At 35.8% G+C, this 19,521-nt stretch overlaps 2 protein-coding genes across 3 annotated transcripts in view; one reads left to right on the top strand and one right to left on the bottom strand.

The window, feature by feature from the left end:
* MOS7 (nuclear pore complex protein-like protein) overlaps positions 1–1,193 on the top strand; it is a 43,487-nt gene extending 42,294 nt beyond the window's left edge. For both annotated transcript variants that reach the window (XM_088971307.1, XM_088971308.1), the window contains 2 exons: positions 288–537; positions 638–1,193. In XM_088971307.1, coding sequence (XP_088827433.1) covers positions 288–537; positions 638–912 — 525 coding nt within the window. In that variant the 3' untranslated portion in view covers positions 913–1,193. The remainder of the gene's footprint in view (positions 1–287; positions 538–637) is intronic.
* A 1,370-nt stretch (positions 1,194–2,563) lies between these two features.
* On the bottom strand, positions 2,564–18,380 carry LOC148870822 (ABC transporter G family member 31-like). The gene is made up of 24 exons (XM_088971306.1): positions 17,952–18,380; positions 17,486–17,606; positions 17,318–17,406; positions 14,463–14,547; positions 13,130–13,292; positions 12,787–12,863; positions 12,560–12,704; positions 11,846–12,147; positions 11,441–11,722; positions 10,414–10,730; positions 10,179–10,339; positions 9,993–10,096; positions 9,694–9,850; positions 9,539–9,604; positions 9,256–9,383; positions 8,841–9,173; positions 8,466–8,756; positions 8,299–8,382; positions 6,443–6,576; positions 6,072–6,299; positions 4,940–5,111; positions 4,759–4,846; positions 3,327–3,493; positions 2,564–3,187 (listed from the first exon to the last, which is right to left on the bottom strand). The coding sequence occupies exons 1-24, from the start codon at positions 18,272–18,274 to the stop codon at positions 2,921–2,923; spliced, it is 4,284 nt and encodes a 1,427-aa protein (XP_088827432.1). The 5' UTR covers positions 18,275–18,380; the 3' UTR covers positions 2,564–2,920.
* Between the last annotated feature and the right edge of the window lie 1,141 nt (positions 18,381–19,521).

Raw genomic sequence — 19,521 nt, 5'->3', positions numbered from 1 at the left:
CTGAGTACTTGGGTGTTGGTTACTTGGGGACATAGTCTGGACCTTGTTTGGAGTAGTCCTTGTTTTTTATAAATTTACAAATGACTGTTTCTCAAATAAAAATGATGCATAGGAGAGGCCTTCTTTGGTGTTGAGTGAGCCTTTTGCTCATTTTCTCATATATGCAGCCTTAGCCCTCCCGGCCCGGCAAACCCACATGAGAAAACTTGACCCCGTGCTGCCTAAGCTGCACCGCTTTTGGAGTGGATGTCTTGTTTTCTGAAGATCTCTCTTCTTAACATTTTTAGGTCTTCTTTGAACTCAAGCATCACAGCGCTCAGCTGAAGAGAATTATAGATGACCAGCATTCTCGTTTACGTGAAGCACAGCAGAGGCTTATGAATGTTGAGGAGAAACAGCCAAAGTTGGATGATCGGGTAAATCATGCAGTTCAGGTGCATAGACTTCTGGAAGAGCGTTTATTGCGCTTGAGAAACTTGCCTGGGCCCCATAAGAAGTCATTATCTAGAGCAGAACGCCAGTTCAAGACAGAACTTGGTACTTGAGTTATTTTATCTGATGCAATCCATTTCTGTTGCTTCACTAAAGATGAATTTTCATAAATTGATATTTCATTTTATGTCTATTGCTGCTACAGAAAACCTTCAAGATCTGGAGCTGGAAGCTTTGCGTTCTTCTATTAAAGCTCTAAATACAAGGTTGAAGAGGTATGCTCAATCTCCTCAAGGCAGTGCATCAATAATGCCTACGAGGAAGACCCATGTGCCTGATTCCCAGGTCTCCCACCTAAGATCATTGATTGAGAAGCTTTCACTCGTCAATACTGACAATTCAAAAAAGGTCAAGCTTGTTGAATCTGCATTGAGGAGTCAAGAGAGTGGCAAGAGATATGATATGCATCTGCAGCCATAGCTAAATTTTTTGAACTGCCTGGGTTGCAAAGTCTATTTGAGTCTGTTAAAGGGAGGCGGGCATGACTGGCAAGATTTGTGAGTTGCTGCAAATGCCAATATTGTAAATCATTTCTGTACTTACAGTTGAAAAGTGTGATAATGAATTCCGTTGTTGTAGGGCCTTTTGCCAATAAACCAAACCATACATATTAGCAAACAGCCCAGTAGTGTATCTTGAACTGTTTCTTCTCATTATTAGCAGCGAGCACCAAAAGGATGTACCACCGCCTCTTTGTATTATATGCGAATCTTGAACTGTTTATTCCCTTACTAAGCGAAGGGTGCTTGTTTTTTTTTATAAAAAACCTTGGCTACAAGAACCGGAGGGCAAGGTTCAAAATATAGATGTATCATATTGGGGGTTTCCCGATATGCCTCAACAGAGGGTGTATTGAGGTTTTGACCGATTCAGCGGGTGGATGGATCTAAAACCGGCCCCTCTGAACCAGATTTAAAAAAAAAAATCTAAAAAAAGCTATAAATACTGTCCAATATGCTTTTACTCGGGCGTATTGATATTTTGAACCTTGTCAGAGGGCTAATCAAGCAGCAGAGCCATAGGCAATATATGATTATGGCAAATGTTAAGATGGTTTCCACCTTCCAGGATAATGGTGAGCCTAAGCAGCTGAAATGCTTCCTACTGAATTCAACATTTGGAGGGAAGGGTGAAACTCTCTCAGTTTGGACTGCACTTGCACGTTTGATATCCAACTGGACCAACTCTTATTTTATTCTTATCCTGAGTTCTGACCACTAATGAAAAATAAAGAAGGAAAATTATCATCGGGAGCAGAGTTGTGGCCATTGTAACGTTCAAAGTATTGATACATATTGCATTGCATCATCGATACGTGAAATAGAAATACATAGAAATGATAGTTGACAAAGGCTTGCCATGCCAAGACCTACATGCTTGATAACCTCACCATCAAGAAGTATTTTGGTTTTGTAGCATTGGCATTGCTTGAGGAAAAATCCAGAGCAGGAGCAATCAGTTACTATGCAATTTGGGGCCTCATTTCACTCTAGATATAAATGAATTCAAAACTTCAAACGTAATACTTTCGGTAGTTCAAGGGCATGGTAAATCCAAAGTATAGATGCATCAAAACCAAAATATAGTTCAAATTTAACTTCTATGACCTGGCACCAAAACCAAAGTATAGATGCTAACAAGAATTGTGACATGATGCCTTTCATTGTTGGAACTTGGAAGTTGAGTACCCTTGGTGGTTTAATTATGACGTGCCCCACATTTCATCCCGATTGGAATAGTCCAATTGCAAAATTATAACCTTAGCTAATCACCGGATTTTGAGTTTTGACAACTATGATTATTGGGAGACTCATAAAGTCATAATCTGAAGTTCCCATGAATGTCGATTAAAATGATAATTCAGGCCCCATCAACATTGATCTGACATTTTGGCAAAATCCAGGTTTAGGACTTATGTGGGACATCCTGTGTCCTTCAGTCTAAAGTAGTGGTCTACCATGAATTTGGCTAAATGTTTAGTCTGGCAACCAACTTCACCACAATTACATTAAAATACATTTTTTTTTAAATTATTGTATTGCCTTTGTGTAGTTAGTACCATCTGAAAACATTTTCAGTTTGTTGCTTCATTTGTATTCCATTTTTGGATAAAATGCTGATCGTTTAAAATCTGATCAGAACTATAATTGTAAAACTTTATAGTAAACTTTGTACATTGTCAAGATGGTTGTCCTCAGCTGATGTGAATAAAATTAGAAAAACAAAATCAATAGTGAACTTTGGGTATTGGCAGAGTAGATCATGCCACTTCATTGGAAACTGTGGCCCTTAAAAACTTCAATGTATCAAGAAAGGTCCTACTTTGGCATTCAGACAGAAAGGTCCGACTGTCCCAGCATGCTGGAAATCTCAACTTTTGATAATTGCTCAATTGGAATCCCCCTTTCTACATCATTGAGCACTATTATCATCTTCTCTGGAAGTTGAGGAATTTGACAGAGCATGCATAGACAAGAAAGAAGAATATACAGAATCCTATGAGCACTGCTGCAGAAACACCAATCATCCCAGAACTGTATCCGAGACTAACCTCCAGATAATCCTTCACAGACCCCTCAAACCCAGATCCAACAATATAGGTCTCCACATCACCAAGCTGGGAGGATATGATACCTCGAAGAGTCCAAGCCACAGGGCAAATGTAGTGAAACCAGATCCACCATCCAGGAATATTCTGAAAATGCATAAAGCACATGAATGAGAAGTTACAAAATTCTTCCAATTATTTATTTCCTCATAGATAAAAAAATGCAGTGTCAACAGATAAAGCTTTGGGATGGACTTAGTTGTACCAACAAAAAATGAATACTCACTGGTTTTGGGATAAGAAAACCTGAGAGAAGATTCCATAGGGAGTAAAATGCAGAAGAAACAACAGCAGAGAATTGCTGAGAAGGTGTCAGGCCAACCGCCATCATCCCGTAGAATGTAAAGTAGGTGAACGTGAGGAACATGAACAGAAGGTATAACAGAAGCTTTCCTGCAAAACAGGACACATGCTTGATGCTTATATTGAACCATTATTTTCCATACAAGTTGGCTACATTACAAATTTAACCAAAATATGACTAAGAAAGTTTGAGGCAGTGACTTGACAGGTGAAAGATGGGAAAGAATTTCTGTTAAATTTGGGTGGATTCTATAGAAATCTTTCGATTTTTTTCCCTCTAGGTTGCCTATTGGAAAGCTATAAAAACATTATAATGGAAAACCAAAAGGATGGCTTCATAATCTTAGAGATATAAAAGGCTGAAGAATCAAAGGGTTGGATCGTTAACTATGATCCTCCATTACATAAAAGGAAAGAATACTACTTACATTTAGGTTGTACAGTACAAGTCATTAAAGTAACCAGTGCAAATTGATTATAGATTTTAAGTGTAAATAGGGAGGAAAGTGTATTAGTCAAAACTAAGGCCAACAAATTTGGTAAGTTCAAGGAGAGTTACTGGATACATATTTTGTGCTTTAAAATTTTGACAACATTACTTATTTATAGCAAGAAAACTTCTCACTGCACTGCTATGTTCATAAAATAAAGACATGTCTATACATATGTTTCAATTTACTTGATGATGTATATTGACATGTCTAAACCCATCTCTCTCAAACTCAACATTAAAAAAGATTTACCTCAAGTGTGTGAAAAACCCAATATATTTGTACTTCAATAAAATGGAAACAGATAGAACTTGCTTAAATGAACTTCCACCAAAATAATTAACCAAGCATAAGATTTTTACTTTTGGAGTAATGAAAGAAATTTAAATTTACAAAGAAAAAATCTTGAAACACATGAAAAAGGAAGGAGAAGAATTCTGTGGGAACATAACATCTCCAATGGGCAAAACAATGATCTTTCAAGAGTTTTGAAAAACAATTCTATGAAGTCCTCCATGGATAAATGTTTTCGGAACTCCTAGAAACTATTATTTGTTATTCATTCATCATTCATCTTCAAACAAGACTTGACTGGGTTCATTACTTCAGTTTTTACCCAAACTGGGCTTGCACATGAGTGGGGGTCGAAATGATTTTATTTTTACACTTGTATTTTTCGATGGGGGAACCAGATCTTAAAAAGTAAGGTGAGATATGTAAATAACTTATGAAGAGTTTGGCCTCTTCTTGACTCAAAATTTAAAATGATCCTTGAAAATAATATGACATGAAAGGAACATAAGATTTATAAAGAGATGGAAAGGCAAGCTTTAAATTTCATGGCATAAGGGTATCATGTATTACCTATTGTCCTTTCAAAATTGACCATGAAGTATGTTATAACACCAAATAATATTGTTTGCATGGCAATGTAAGGTAATTCAACAAGACCCTGTTGATGAAACATATATAAAAATCACGAATTATTTCAGAACTTGGGGAAGAAAATAGAAAACAAAACTTCATCCAATCTTAACACTCTTACTTGTGCTGCTGCATAAGGTAATGGTGAGTACATTCCAGCTGCTTTTTCTCTATAAAAAACCGTTCTCTCAATAGAAATTACTGGTTGTACTGAAGAAGCATTATTAACTCCAAGAAACAAGCAGGAGGCATAAAGAGCACCCATCACCATAAATAAGTCTTGTGTTGTGCCCCTGCAAAATATTTAGAAAATTCTGGTAAATAACTCTGGTGGTCTTTTTTAACACCACGAGCCATAGAACCAAGAAAAAGAATGAAAGCTATATTTATTTAATTCTCTCTACATGGCCAATTACACTATTCAGGCCAATCATTTGCCCACCTCTTGTGTTTGTTAAAGGTGAACATCTTGCTCTCCCTTTTCTGAACTCTACCAAATGAAGGGCTGTTACATTGCAAAGAAAATAGTCTGTAGATTGTGTCCTAATGTCATATTTACAATCTAGAGAGCATACCTAGCTCATATTGCTTCTTCTCTCTTCCTAAAGTTATTTGTTATAATTACAATTTTTTGTATATAATATAAAATTTATATTTTATTTTTTATATGATTATATAATATAATTTTATACATCAAATATGTGTTATGAAATAATAGGAATTGGATTTTAATCAAACCAGATGGGCTAACCAGATCCAAAATCCAATTATTAATTGGATGCAGATTATAAAGTCCAAATCCAATCTGATTATGTAAATGGGTCATCTGAATCCAAAATAATCAGAACAGATGTTGAATTAGGTTTCGGACTTCCAAAGTCCATTGGTGGCCCAAAAAAAGATATGTCATAGGAATCCTACCCTTTTAAAAGCCTAGAAGTTTAGGTACAATCCTACAACTAATGCAAAAATATGTGGGCAAGTGCTGGCCTCTAATGTAGACCTATATGAGTTCTCTTTATCTCACCCATATATGTCCAGTAAGAAATGTAAGTGATGATCTTTTTGAGCCAATACTTCAAAATAAGAAGCAGGAGTACTGATCCTTTGTCATTCCTTCTTGATAATTATAATAAGGCTAATCTAATATAAGAACTATGCCAGAGAGAAAGAAACAGTTAACATCTCATAACACAATAAGAATGCTTGAAAATTATCCATCAAAGATAAATGAAAGGGAAGTAAGGAATCACCTTCTTGAACCAATATTCCAAAAGACAGAACCAAATATCAATGCACACATTGTAGTGAAGAATAACCGCACAACATTATATTGGGGACTTCTCCAATATATAAGAAGTTGTTTCCAAAGGCACATCTGAAACTGTGTTATGCTATCTTGTGAATATGTGGAAGAAAACTTCAAGGGCTCAGAACCAGTGGGTGGAATACTCAAACGCTCAATCAATGCTTCTACTTCCCTAAAATAAAAATTCAAATCAGATTTTTAAATGAAGTATATCATTCCTCAATAAGAAAAGAAAAGTAAATGATGAATGATTTGGCAAACCTTTCTAAAAAAGTAAAAAAGAGGCAAATTATACAATATTGACCAATATTTTACCTGTACTGATCAGAATTTCTGTATATGTTTGCAAAGTCTTGCCCAATTTTTTGCTCAGAAGCTGGTGTAGTGATCTCAAGCATCCAAGTTGCAGGATTATAACCATCAGGAATGCGAGGGACTCCATGAATTCCCTGTGCAAGGACATGAAATGAGGCCTAACCACTCTTTCTTGTACAAAAAAACTGAATAAATTGTCACCTAGGTCATTGCCCTCAAAATTATAAAATATGATTTTTAACACTACGTCCATAGGCTAGCAATGAGAGAGAAATACAAGTTCAATAGAGCAAAACTTATATAGCAACTTATCAATATAACTTTTTTCTGTCAACCAATTGCTTAGCACTATATTGAACTTTGATAAAAAAAAAAAAGCAATCTAAAAATAATATCAACTACTTGAAGTTCGAAACAACAAAATATTTCTTATGTATATGAAAACACATCTGTTAACAAAAGTTTGGCAGAGCAATAACTGCTACTATGAGGATTAGATGGCAAGAGAAAATCAAACCGTCATTCATAGCCTCAAAGGGCTGTGTTTACTTTATTTTTATCTGATAACATGTCAGAAAAGCATAGTATAAATGAAACTCCGTCAAAAGAGAGGTTCTTGGGCAATGCACTCATCCACATAACAGATGAACAACAATCCAATAGTAGTCTAAGTTCATTTAGTGTTCAAGACAATTTCTGTGGATCTCTTCCAAAACCTTTACTCCATATGACTGCATATGGAGAACCCACTTCAATCAAGGGAAGTGAGGATCTTAATGCAGGAGTTCCCTGAATGACAAACAAAAGTGCCATCACATTTTTCTTAGGTGCAGATTAATAACAGTTGAATTAGCTGAAACTGAATAGCTTGTAATTGTCTTTTACACAAAAGGTCATTAAGGATAGGGCAAGCTCCTGAAAGGATGTTTCAGCCATTAAGAAGTTTTTCCCACTACTTAATGGTGCTCACTAAAAGACAAAGCAATGAGCTACTCAGTTCAGACAATTCAGCTGTTATAAAATAGACCATTACTGGACTTCACCTAATAAATGCAACTACAAAGCCCAAAAGATGCTTTCATCCATCAAAAACCAAAGGTTTACATTTTGGTTTTATGTCAACCCGGCTCAAAACCGAAATTTCAGAAAATTTTCAAAGCCTGCTCAGAATTTCAAAGAAAAACTAATAATATATATTTTTCAAATTTTTTTATTTTTTCCCTTTTTTATCCATCTTATTCTTTTCTATCTCTTATTAAACACATCTTATCCAAATAACCAATTAGACACCTATTTTTTTTGTTATTCTCCATATATTTCGCTCTTGACACTCCTGAAGCTAGAACAAAATCTCAATATTTAATGATTCCATAGAAAATTGAATCCTTGGTTGAAAGAAAATCTAAAACAAAGGGTTAACTAAATAATGCTTTCTCATATTCAAATACAAATTTGTCACAGATATATAGTGCCAAATCTGGTTTACATATTTTTGGTTCAAAAGGTATGACCTTGAGAGAGTGGAATGGCAAAACCAGATTTGTCTAGCCAACCTGATATAGTTGGAAACTTGGGATAAGGCTTGTTGAGCTGAGTTGACTAATATTGATTGCAAATACAAGTTCAGATAAATAAGCAGCTGTATTTGCAAAGGTTTTCTCTTGCAACTAAAGATAAAATTTTAAGGTCCAACTAGGATTATAAACTTATGCACTTTGCATAACTTCAAACCTAAATGGGATAGTTTATTTTCATTTATTCAGTTTGAAGTGAAATTCTTTATAGTTTTCCACAACATTTTGTTTGAATTAAGATGATAAATGGAACACAAAAGTAATCAATCAATTCAATGGTACCTGAAAGTAGTTGGTCATAATTTGTGAGTGCTTTCCAAGCTTCCCTCCATATATAACTTGACCCCCCCGTTTCATAAGAAGTAGCTGCACCACAATCACAAGAAATATATGTAAATTATAGTTTGAAGGAATACTTTGGATAGAAAACAAACAAACTTCTCAGTCACCTCATCAAATGCTTCAAATATATCTATACTTGGTTGATGTATGGTGCAAACCACTGTTCTTCCAGTATCAACAGTATTACGAACAGTACGCATCACAATAGCCGCTGCTCTTGCATCTAATCCAGATGTAGGTTCATCCATGAAAATAATGGATGGATTTGCAACAAGCTCCACTGCTATTGTTAGGCGCTTTCTTTGTTCAGTTGATAAGCCACTGGTCCCAGGCAAACCAACCAAAGCATGCCTTAGAGTATCAAGCTCTACCAATGTCATCACTTCTTCAACAAACTCCTACAATCGATAATAATAGATTGATTAAAAAAACTGAAAGAAGCATATACTTTATGGAAAAGTTTACTCTTTTTAGACACTAACACGTCTGCTTTCTTCACTGATTTCTTTTGGAAGGCGAAGAGATGAAGAGAACAACAGGGACTCTTCAACTGTAACTTGAGGAGAATGAATATCATTCTGCTCAACATATCCTACAATTCTGGCAAAAGTACTTTGCTCTTTTGGGTACCCTGATATCCTAATATCACCCTCTATATATCCACCGGTTTTTCTCCCAGCAAGCACATCCATCAGTGTGGTTTTCCCTGCTCCAGTTGCTCCAACTAATGCAGTAAGGATACCAGGGGAGAATACTCCACTGACATTTGACAACAGTTGCAACTTCTTTTCCGGGATATCTTTTGAACTCATTTCCTATGAAAAAAAGAAATAAATTTTAGTCAAATGTATTGCACTAGAAAGAAAAGAAATTAAAGTTACTACACATAATAATTACCTTTGGCATGTCAACAAAGTAATTGACATTATGAAACGTCATTGATAGTGGTTGAAATGGAAGGATCATTCCCCTCCTTGGAGTTCTTTCAGATGATAAGGACTCTGAATCAGCTTTCTGAGTCCTCACTGCAAATATCAGGTTTGTTCTTAATGTAAGAAAGATATACTAGACACATATCTGGCAAACCATATGTAGATGAAGGACCCAATGAGAAAACAGATACATCCACTGAAGTAAAATTGAAATATATTGGTGAAAGTTCTAAAGAATGCACACTGACCATGAACGTCATTGGAATTATCTACACTGGAATCCAACACAATCACAGCCTGGGCCTTTCTCAGAGCTGTAATAAAGAACCACATACCATTTATTGGAAGAAAAAATGAGTATTAAACAATGGAACCATAAAACATGAAGTCCTTGCAGACTTACGGTTAAGGTAAGCCAAGAAAAGGGTCACCAAAGTATTGAAGACCACTGCATAAGCCAACAAAATCCCAATACCAAGCCAATACCAGTAATGACCAGTGGGTAGACAATGTGAATGGAGAACATTATATCCAACTGTAGTGTATCCATATGCAGATCTCTGCCAACTAAGAATGTTAATAGCAATTCTAAAATCTTATTCAATAGTTGTCCAAATACAAATATAACTAATGATCAAGTACATGGGAGATATGCCAATATCTCTAACTAAATTACGAGTGTACTAGTCCTAAAGAGCATACTTCCATCCATCTTGTGGCTGAAAATTCATTAACTGAAATTGCACGTTGCCCATATGATAATGGTGACAACCAGAAAGCCCAAATCCACCATGGCTTGATCATTGCTGGAAAACAGAGCACTCAGTTGTTAAGGAAAACTTCAAAAAATTGTTGTTCAAGTTATGAAATCAGAATAATTAAACCAACCTTTTGGAAGGAGAAATCCTCCCAATAAGAATACAACTAGTAGGGAAGCACTTCCAAATGTATTAGCAATGATGATATCCCGTGAAATAGCAGCCATCATGCGAAAGAGGCCCAGTGCCATTTGATGTACTGAAAAGAGAGCGAGCATGAAGCGGAAAAACCTAACAACAATTGAGAGTTGATAAGTATCAAGAAAATGCAGCAACAAGAACACTAAGCTTGGAAAAAAAATTACCTTCCAGCACTAGGAGCAAAGCCAACAGTATAGTATACAACACAAGACCATATAACTGCTTCAAGGACTGAGTAGGGAACACGCAATATCCAACTAGGAATTGACCAAGCCCATGCAGGATGGAAGAAATTATCTCTTTGCTTATAGAAAACTGGCAACCGGGACATCGTAATTGGTAGCTCAGAAAATCCATTGAACATCATATGCACAAGACCAAAAAACAAGCAAGAAAGGTAAAGGTTCCCATTTGTTTCATCTGTGGGATGTAATCTTGTTCGTATAAAAATTGTACATGTAACAAATCCAACAAATGCAACCTGTAAAAATACGTAAATGCTGTTATAAAAACCCTGAGAAGAAATGAACGAGGAAAAACTAAAACAGTGTTCGGTGCACTTATTCCAGACAACAAAACAGAGTTTGAGAAAAAGATCTTGAATTCCCTACTGAAAAGTGGCCCAGAAGTGCATCTTGGAACTTGATATGCTAAATGTTATTGATATGCAAGCATTTAATACGAAAAGATAAAACAGTTACTAAAGAACAGAAAGGATTATCATTCTTGCTCTCAGCTGCACAAATGCTGTCCACTTTAATGAAACAAATATGATTAACTGGTTTTTTTTATGGAACCAAAGAGACAAATGGCAGTTGGATTGGAGAAGAGGTTGGCAAGTTATATCTTTCTCAGTTGGTTGAATTACTAAGACATCTATTGGCTACATTGCAGGAGAACTCTCTGCTATTAAATGGGTCGTGCTTGTATGATTTGGATTCTTTTTGTTTTTGCTATGGTTCCTTTCTCTAAAGGCAGGATTTTCTTGTCTAGGTCTTTCCACTCATGACCCCATTTGTCCTTATTTTCCTTCTTTAATTATTGCATTTATTTGATTGTTAGTGATCAAAAAAAGACAAAAAGGAAGATAACAATTCCTTGAAAGTACAGAGAAATAAATACATTTTACAAGTAGATTAAATTTCTTCTGTCTAAAATGTCAGACTCGTAGATATGAAGATTAAAGCATACTTGGCATGTTCTGAATATATACAGGAACCGGTGTCTGCTGATCAATAGATGTTCCCGTGTGAAGCATGCCTTAAAGAGTTCCCACTTTGGTACAGCATACTTTGTCTTGGCAAGAGCTGAAGGATGATTCTTCCTTTTATCATATGGAACTGAAAGATTGGACTCCACAGACCTTCCAAACTCAGAGTTTCTGAATGCATCTGCAATTTTTGAAACAGAGAGAAACACATATGGTTTCGAAGGATCGGCCCAATACTGTGCTTGATCCTTCGTGGAGGTAACCTGGATATAAGATAGATCCATTCGGAGAGAGAGGCCTTAGATCTTAGAAACAGGCTAAAATATTGACCATAAAGAATAATACCTCTTGAAGAAAAAAAAAAATGCTGATAAAAAAAAAAGTACCTCTTGAAGAAAATCAGCAACCCCCTTACGAGATGGCAATTTAAAACCTAATGATTGAAAGAAATCTAATGCTTGTGCTCGAGGACCTTGATAAACTATTTGTCCTTCAGATAATAGTATTAAGTCATCAAATAACTCAAACGTCTCAGGAGCAGGCTGAAGGAGGGCTATCAAAACAGTACCCTTCATTTGGTGAACAAAATTACGTATGCATTTTACAATTTGGTATGTCGTAGAACTATCAAGTCCAGTAGATATTTCATCCATGAACAGGGTTTTCCTTGGTCCAACAATCATTTCTCCTGAAATTAGAAAACATAATAATAATTTAACATAAATATTCATGAACAAAAATCACTACTAAGTTTCTATTTGTCTTTCTTTTGGGATAGGCAACAGAAATTTTTTTATTAATTAAAAATGGATAAAATACATCAAAATTATGAACAAAAGGCATGTTTTAGCGGGAAGTTTGGATATATTGATTATTGAGACATGAAGAATAGATATTTATGCTGAGGTTCTCAATGACTGTAAGATTTTGAAATTCTAATTTTCCTACCAAAGAAAAGAAAGGTTATGTATAATTGAGCATGCCTTTTTTCAGGTGATTGGTTCTATAGTCGACGATAAAGCAGAATTTATCGGCTTTCTGTAGAATGATGTATGATAGATGATAGTTTTATACAATAGACAGGAGGAATAATCTTTTACCAGTAGTAACTCTTTTTCTTTGACCACCTGAGACACCTCTGAGCATGTCATTACCGACTAGTGTTTCTGCACATATATCCAGACCAAGGACTTTCAAGATGTAATCCGTTGAAAGACTATGCTTCTTGCCCCCAACAGATGATGCCTGTACAATTAAATTTCAGAAAAATTGAGAATGATTTAAAAGGAATAGAGAAGATCTTCAAGAGCAGGGATTAGATAGGAACCTTCATAAATGCATCAATTTCAGGGCTTGGACGTATATTCTTTTCTTTCTCCAGTCTGGCCAGATCTTTCAAATATCCTACAGTTTTTAGCGAAACAACCAATAAGACTTAGCACTGAAAGTCATAGTTCTGACACAATTTAAAAGTACACATGGTCATTAGTTACAGACTTTAACTTTTAACCAACCACACATTAGCTTCCAAATTACAATTAATTTCAATTTGTAATTGGATGACTTCCTTACCTTGAACTCACTGCAGATACTCTTTTGCAACAAAATTACAATTTCAATTTGCAGAACAAATAATAATATCAATATGTGATGGGAAGTAGTAAGCAAACCTGCAAAGCCTTCGCTTGCACCTTGACATCTCGCAGCAAAATCTAAAGTTTCCCGGACAGTTAGCTCCGCAATATGGTTATCCGTTTGGCTTATGTATGCAGAAGTTCTTTCTACACAAAATTCACTAAGCGTATGTCCATTGTATGTAACGTTGCCACTTTTCTGGGGGGTGGGAAGAAGCTGAGTCAATAAAAACTTGTAGAAGACTGTTGCATTTTGCAGAGATTTTTATACAATAGCTAAGCTCTTTAATCTCGCAGGGAATCGCAAATGAAGATGAAAGATCAGCTAATATCTTTATGAATGGAGAAAAGTTAAAATACAACATTAATCTTCGTTTGTATTTATTCAATTTCACCAATTGAATAAGATTGTTTAGTAACTTCTTGCTTATCTCTTAAGATTGTTGATCATTTAATTGTTTTTAAAATGTTTAAGTGATTTATTCATTCATTAATTAATTTTTAATAAATAAATAAACAATATCTATTAATAACTAATTATTAAAGTATACTACTACTAATAATAATAATTAATTATAAGTTAGTTTATAATTAATTATCTTTTATTGGTTTTAAATTGATAATTATAATAAACACACATATATATATATATATATTTGTATAATAATCAAGTTTATTTATCAATAGGAGTAAAATTGTAAAATAGCTATTTCATATTTAAATATAAAAAATTTCAAATTTTCAAGTTAGAAAATAACATATTTCTAAAATACTTTTCTAGTTTCTTTTTTTTTTAAATATCAAATGTTAGCGTTACAAAATTAAGTCATGAACCGAGAGTAGAGTGGATTCCTTTATCGAAAAAGAACAGTCACATCAGTAATGGAGACCGTGTCAAGAGATCAACTTTTAGAGTGCGTACAGAGTTTTTGTTGGTAACAGATCAAGAGATCATACCGGATAGGCCCCTCTTGAATGGCTCCCCATAGAGTGTGCCCGACAGGCCACAGCACATTTCAGCATTGGAAACATTTTAACAAGGAAAAATTTATGATACCGAAAAGATATGATATCCAAAAGAGTTTTAACCAAACAAAGCTTATTCATGAATTTTGATAAATAAAATCATGTTCTCCACCACGTTTATAATTTTTATTTATTTGTCAATTATTTTTTCAATATCATATCTTTTCCAGTGAAAATAATAATTGTCATGGGGAGATGTTGGGACATGGGGAAAGCTAGGTGAAGAGCCTATGCAACCTAACATGTTAACAAGTTCAGCCAGCCAGGTTGAAAATGCAACCACCAATTCCCACGAATACAAATTCTATGCATGCAAATGTTAAAGACGGAAAAATGCATTAACCTCTAAGCCATCGTCGAGTTTCCCGGCAAGAGCTCGAAGGAAGGTAGATTTTCCCGAACCAGGAGGGCCCAGAAGTAGTGTCATCCTACAATAGAGATCGATGCATTAAAAACTTAAAAACCAAGACTGCCTTAGTAGAGAAAATGGTTGAGTATTTATGGGAATCAGCTTGGCTTTCTTGAGATACCAAAAAAAAAAAAAACTTGGCTTTATTGATTATCATTCAATACTATCTGGATTGAATGATTACAATATCTTAAGGTGAAAATTGTACTTATACCAACGTTTTGGTACGTAATATATGTTGATATCGAAATAAAAACAAAAAATATGATTTAGGACTGTTATTTTAATTTACAAATTACATGCCACCTTCTTAATATAATTAATTACGGGTCAATCACAAGCTACTATTTAGGACTTTCACAGTTTCACGTAATAAGCAATGTTTGGTGAAAATTAAATAGGAATTCCCCACCGAGCACGCCCCACACGCACATATCCCACGGTACATCTAACATGTGAATTGGGCACATCTAGATGCATGAATGAAAGGTGTAAAAGGCATGCTCGGTGGGGAGCCAATGCACTCGTAAAATATAGAATTATATTTTGGAACATCTTACTCAGCTGTCAGATTGACTCAGCAATCTTAATACATGCCCTACCATACATCCTAACATGCATTGGGATTATCCCTTTACTTGAGGAGCCAATGTGTTCTCTTCCCCACAAGCCTCTTTCGTCTCTTCTAACCAAAGAAAAGCCCTCACAGGTCCCAGGAGGGCCCATTTGACCACCTCTATGGCTCTATCTTAGGAATTAGGTCTGTTGCCTGATATGATAAATATACACATGCATCTTTGATTTGATATGAGCTTTCAAAACTTTTAATTTATTCTACCTACATGTTGCATTGACATTCTATTTCAACTCTCTGTTTTTCTCGCACGTGCAAATGCACAGGCCACCCAAGTACTAAAAATGGATATAATGGTTTCAATGCAGAGACTTCTTTCCCATATGGGAGAGAGGATTAGCTATATTTAATAGCCATTTTACTGGTGACATTGTGGGTCATATGCACTTAATTGGCTAATGTAGAATAAGATGATTGATCCCACAGCCAGTAGAACAAGAATTTAAATATCATTCTCACAGCCCTTGCAGCCTGTGCACTGAGAATATCTCCCAATCAATAAAAAAAAAAAACTATATACTTAAATGTTCCCAATGCATGGCTACCAGGGCTGTGCAGACAGTGTGTGGATGAAATCTAAACTCGTAAAACTATTTCTAATTCAGTTAATCCTAAGACAGTCCTCCACCAATCATGAAATGCCTATGCCCATAATTATATAATTATTATTATTATTATTTTTTTTTTGTTTCAGGCTCAATTTAGAAGGAATACAAATGCAAATTTGTAGAGTTTAAAATCTTGTATTTTATATTATTTTTTATGTATTTACATTGTACATATTTATAATTGTACTCCTTCTAAATTGAGCCTCAAGGGTTACACCAAGGGAGAATAGCCCATCCCCCCAAATCAAATCTCCACTACAATCAGTGGGAGACCTTACTAACTAGTCGATTGGAACCTTATAACAATCATACAATTACTTGGGAACATCGGTGTGGAGCACACTCCACGGGGAGACCATCTGAATTCATTACTTGCACTTGTGGCTGATGTGGATAAAATAATGGGCTCCACAGTCCATAAAGCAGTTTGAGTTCAGCTAATTGAAAATCGAACTCGGGTTCAACCTCACAAAACGGTATTCACATTGTACTCACAGTCCCTTGCAACAACCTTGTATTAAGAATATCTCAATATACTTTGTATGTTTTTATTCATGGAAAGATATTCCCAGTGCAAAGGTGCAAGTGGATGTGAATTTAGTTAAAACATTTTGTGAGGATTGAATCTGATATCTTAGAAATTGGGATTTGCTCCTCATTGAACCCACCTCACAGTACATCCTACTATCTATTGAAAACATTCCCATAAAGTAACAAACTAATACATCAGTTATGAGGTTATCACCAGGAGCACTTTTTTGATCAAATACAGACCTGCTAATCAGTTAGGACTTGATTAAAAAATAAATAAAATCATCAAAATTGGAGAAATTAAAAGCCTTTCTAATTCCATCAACTAAATAGTCTTTCACTGAGGCAGATTCAGTCCTCACAAAATTGTGCTCACGCTGTTTGTATTAGAAACATCTCCATGTTTGTGTCTTTTTTTATGGGAGATACCTCTAATACACAGCTGCAAGAAAGAAGGGGCTGTTATCAGCATGGTTTTTAAATCGTCATTGACTTGGATGGTTGAACCATTCGGCCCAAAAACCATTTAGCAATTGGTTCCGTTTTACCCCAAACTCGATTTCTGACAAAAAAACAATTAAGTCAGTCAACGATCCATTGATCTAAACGATCAAATCATTAACCCCTCGACCCGAACTTTTTGTCAAAACAGGCAAATCGTCAATCCAGAAACCAAAGCCAGTTTGAAGTGGAGAACGGTTTTGCAAGGAGCAAATCCAGTTTCCCATTTAACAAAGAAACCTGAATGGCCGTTGCATGTTTGGTATTTCCCATTTACCACATAAACGTGAAGGTTTTGTGGGCCACATGCTAAAAATTTGGATTGCGGTGCGCAGACATGAACAGTTCATATTTACCACGTGTATAATTGACATATGGTGACGTCAACCGTGACGAGCATAATGCAAGTCGTCCCGTGTAGAACTCTAGGGGAGATAGAGTTTTTACGGTACATAGGAGAAAATATAGGTATAATTTAACTGAAACTCCAAAATGTCATAGTTTAGGGTTTATACCTTCCAGGCTTCACATCACCACTGATGTTAGCTAAGATATTGAGTGTGTGCCTTTTGGGACGAAATATCCTCAAACAATTCAGTAATTGCTGCATTAATTTTACAATTACGAATGATTATAACAGAATTTTACCAAAAGAAGTAATAATAATTGCTGCATGTCTGTACCTCGACTGTATCACGGGTATAGTTCACCAATGTGGGCAATGCTCTTGTCCCGGTTTGCACTTGGGCCGAGATATGCAGGTTCTCGAATCTGACTTCTACCTTCGGGACCTCCATACCGACTCTGTTTTTCAGAATCATGTCAGTCCAGAATTATTAGACTTTTAGAAAGTCATGATTTAGAAAAGCAGTTTGATCGGTTCTCTCTCTCTCTAAAGATCGGACTTAAATATAGGATTGAAAACTTTTTTCAGCACACCTCGAATCAAAGGAATTGAAGAACGTTTGTGTTTTTGCAGTGATCTAATCTAAGCATTGAAGCATTAATTGAATTAAAGTTTTCATCACGAGAAACCAGAGAAAGGAGAACAGACTAATAGAGAAGTCATCAAATTACAGTAGAGATGGTTGAGAAAAGGAGTATGAGATTCACGATAAAGCGTACAGTTCTATCTGGATAACGATATACCTTTCGAGACGTTCTTTAACTGCGGACAACAGCTTGTAGTTATCTTGCTCTTCCGTCGCGAAAGCATTCCTGACGACGAGCTCACGACCGAAGCGATCGAGTTTCCTGACATCGATTGTCTCCGGCTTCCCCTCTCCTCCATCGGTATCCGGAGAAGTGTTCTTCAAGATTGCGAAGTTCGTTCTTTTTCGAGACGGCAACTTCTCGATTGCAGCCCAGAGAAGCTCTTCTTCGTCTTGCGCAACTGAATCAGCCCGCGAGAAGGACGCGCTTCTATTGTCGATTTCGATATAGAAATATTCACTTCCATTGGACACCGCCATGAACGATAGCAGAATCTCAACAGGCTCTCCAGCCCAGGTTAGGAGGTGACACCTTCTATCTATAAACCAGAGTCCAGAGATAAGTGTTGCGTAACTAAAAAGGCAAAATCCGAACAACTCAAGGAGTCGTGATTTGTTTTCACCGAAATAACAAACAAGTGATAGTCTTCCAGAAGACTTCGCATTCCCTGTTTACCTTAATTACCTCCCTCTTGTCATCCACGGATCCACCGTCGCGTCACTGCATATGTAGGTGGGGTAGGGGTGTCAATTGGACCGGATTAAGTCCAATTCGATCCGGTCCAATCTGAATCCATTATAGATGGATTAGGTTCAGTCATGGTTTTCAAAACCGGACCGGATGGTCGGACTGAAAAAATGAGGAACCGATCAGGCGACCGATTCCATTTTACCCTAAAACTGTTATTTTGCCAAGAAAAAATGTTGATTTGGTCAGTAAACCACTAACCTGGGCAGTCAAACCATTTGAACCGGTCAGCGGTTTTGACCATTTTTTATTTTTTTGTCAGAACGGGCCATCCATTTGGTTCGAATAGCCAGATCGTTTGACATGAAAACCGGACCCCTGACCAGTTCATTGTCCAGTTTGGTTTTAAAAACCTTGGCTTCAATCCAATCTAATGAATATTTTGGATCAATTTGGACCGAATCGAATTCAATGTATGGATTATTCAATTTGTTCAAATTGGTTTTATTTTAGATTGATTCCCACCCAAACCTGATCCTGAATTCAATCTGACTCAATCCAATATAAATTTATTATGGATGGTTTAGGTCCAATCTAATCTAATAAATATTTTGAACCATTAAGTCTGGATCGGTCGAATTAGGGTTATCAATGGACCAGTTTTGGGTTGGACTAGGGGTATCAATATGACATATTGGATTGGACCTGCTCCGTTTATAATAAATTTATATTGGACTGAACCAATATCTAGTCCATTGATAGAACATAAGAACATAGGTGTAAACAAACCAATTTTGAGTTAAAACCAATCTAAATTAAGAGAAATTTGAACAGATTAGACAGTCTCTAGACCGATCCAAAATAATCCAAAATGTTCATTGGACTGAATTGGACTACATACATTTGTAATGGAATCACGTTGGACTGAATCGGATTGGAACAAATCCAATCCAATTGACACCCCTAAGTCCAATTCAATATATGTTATTGATCAGTTAAATGTAACCAAATTAATTTTAATTTGCACAGGTCAACTATA

The sequence above is a fragment of the Nelumbo lutea genome, chromosome 2, assembly GCF_056320005.1.
Source record: "Nelumbo lutea isolate HS-2025 chromosome 2, American lotus-T2T, whole genome shotgun sequence".
NCBI lineage: Eukaryota > Viridiplantae > Streptophyta > Magnoliopsida > Proteales > Nelumbonaceae > Nelumbo > Nelumbo lutea.
This window is presented reverse-complemented; position numbering and strand designations above follow the sequence as displayed.

Coding starts and splice junctions, on each gene's coding strand:
- LOC148870822 (XM_088971306.1), bottom strand. CDS start 18,274: ATGGCGGTGTCCAATGGAAGTGAATATTTCTATATCGAAATCGACAAT. Junction 10,340..10,413: donor TTTGCTCCTAGTGCTGGAAG/GTAATTTTTTTT, acceptor AATTGTTGTTAG/GTTTTTCCGCTTCATGCTCG. Junction 8,383..8,465: donor TATTTGAAGCATTTGATGAG/GTGACTGAGAAG, acceptor ATTGTGGTGCAG/CTACTTCTTATGAAACGGGG.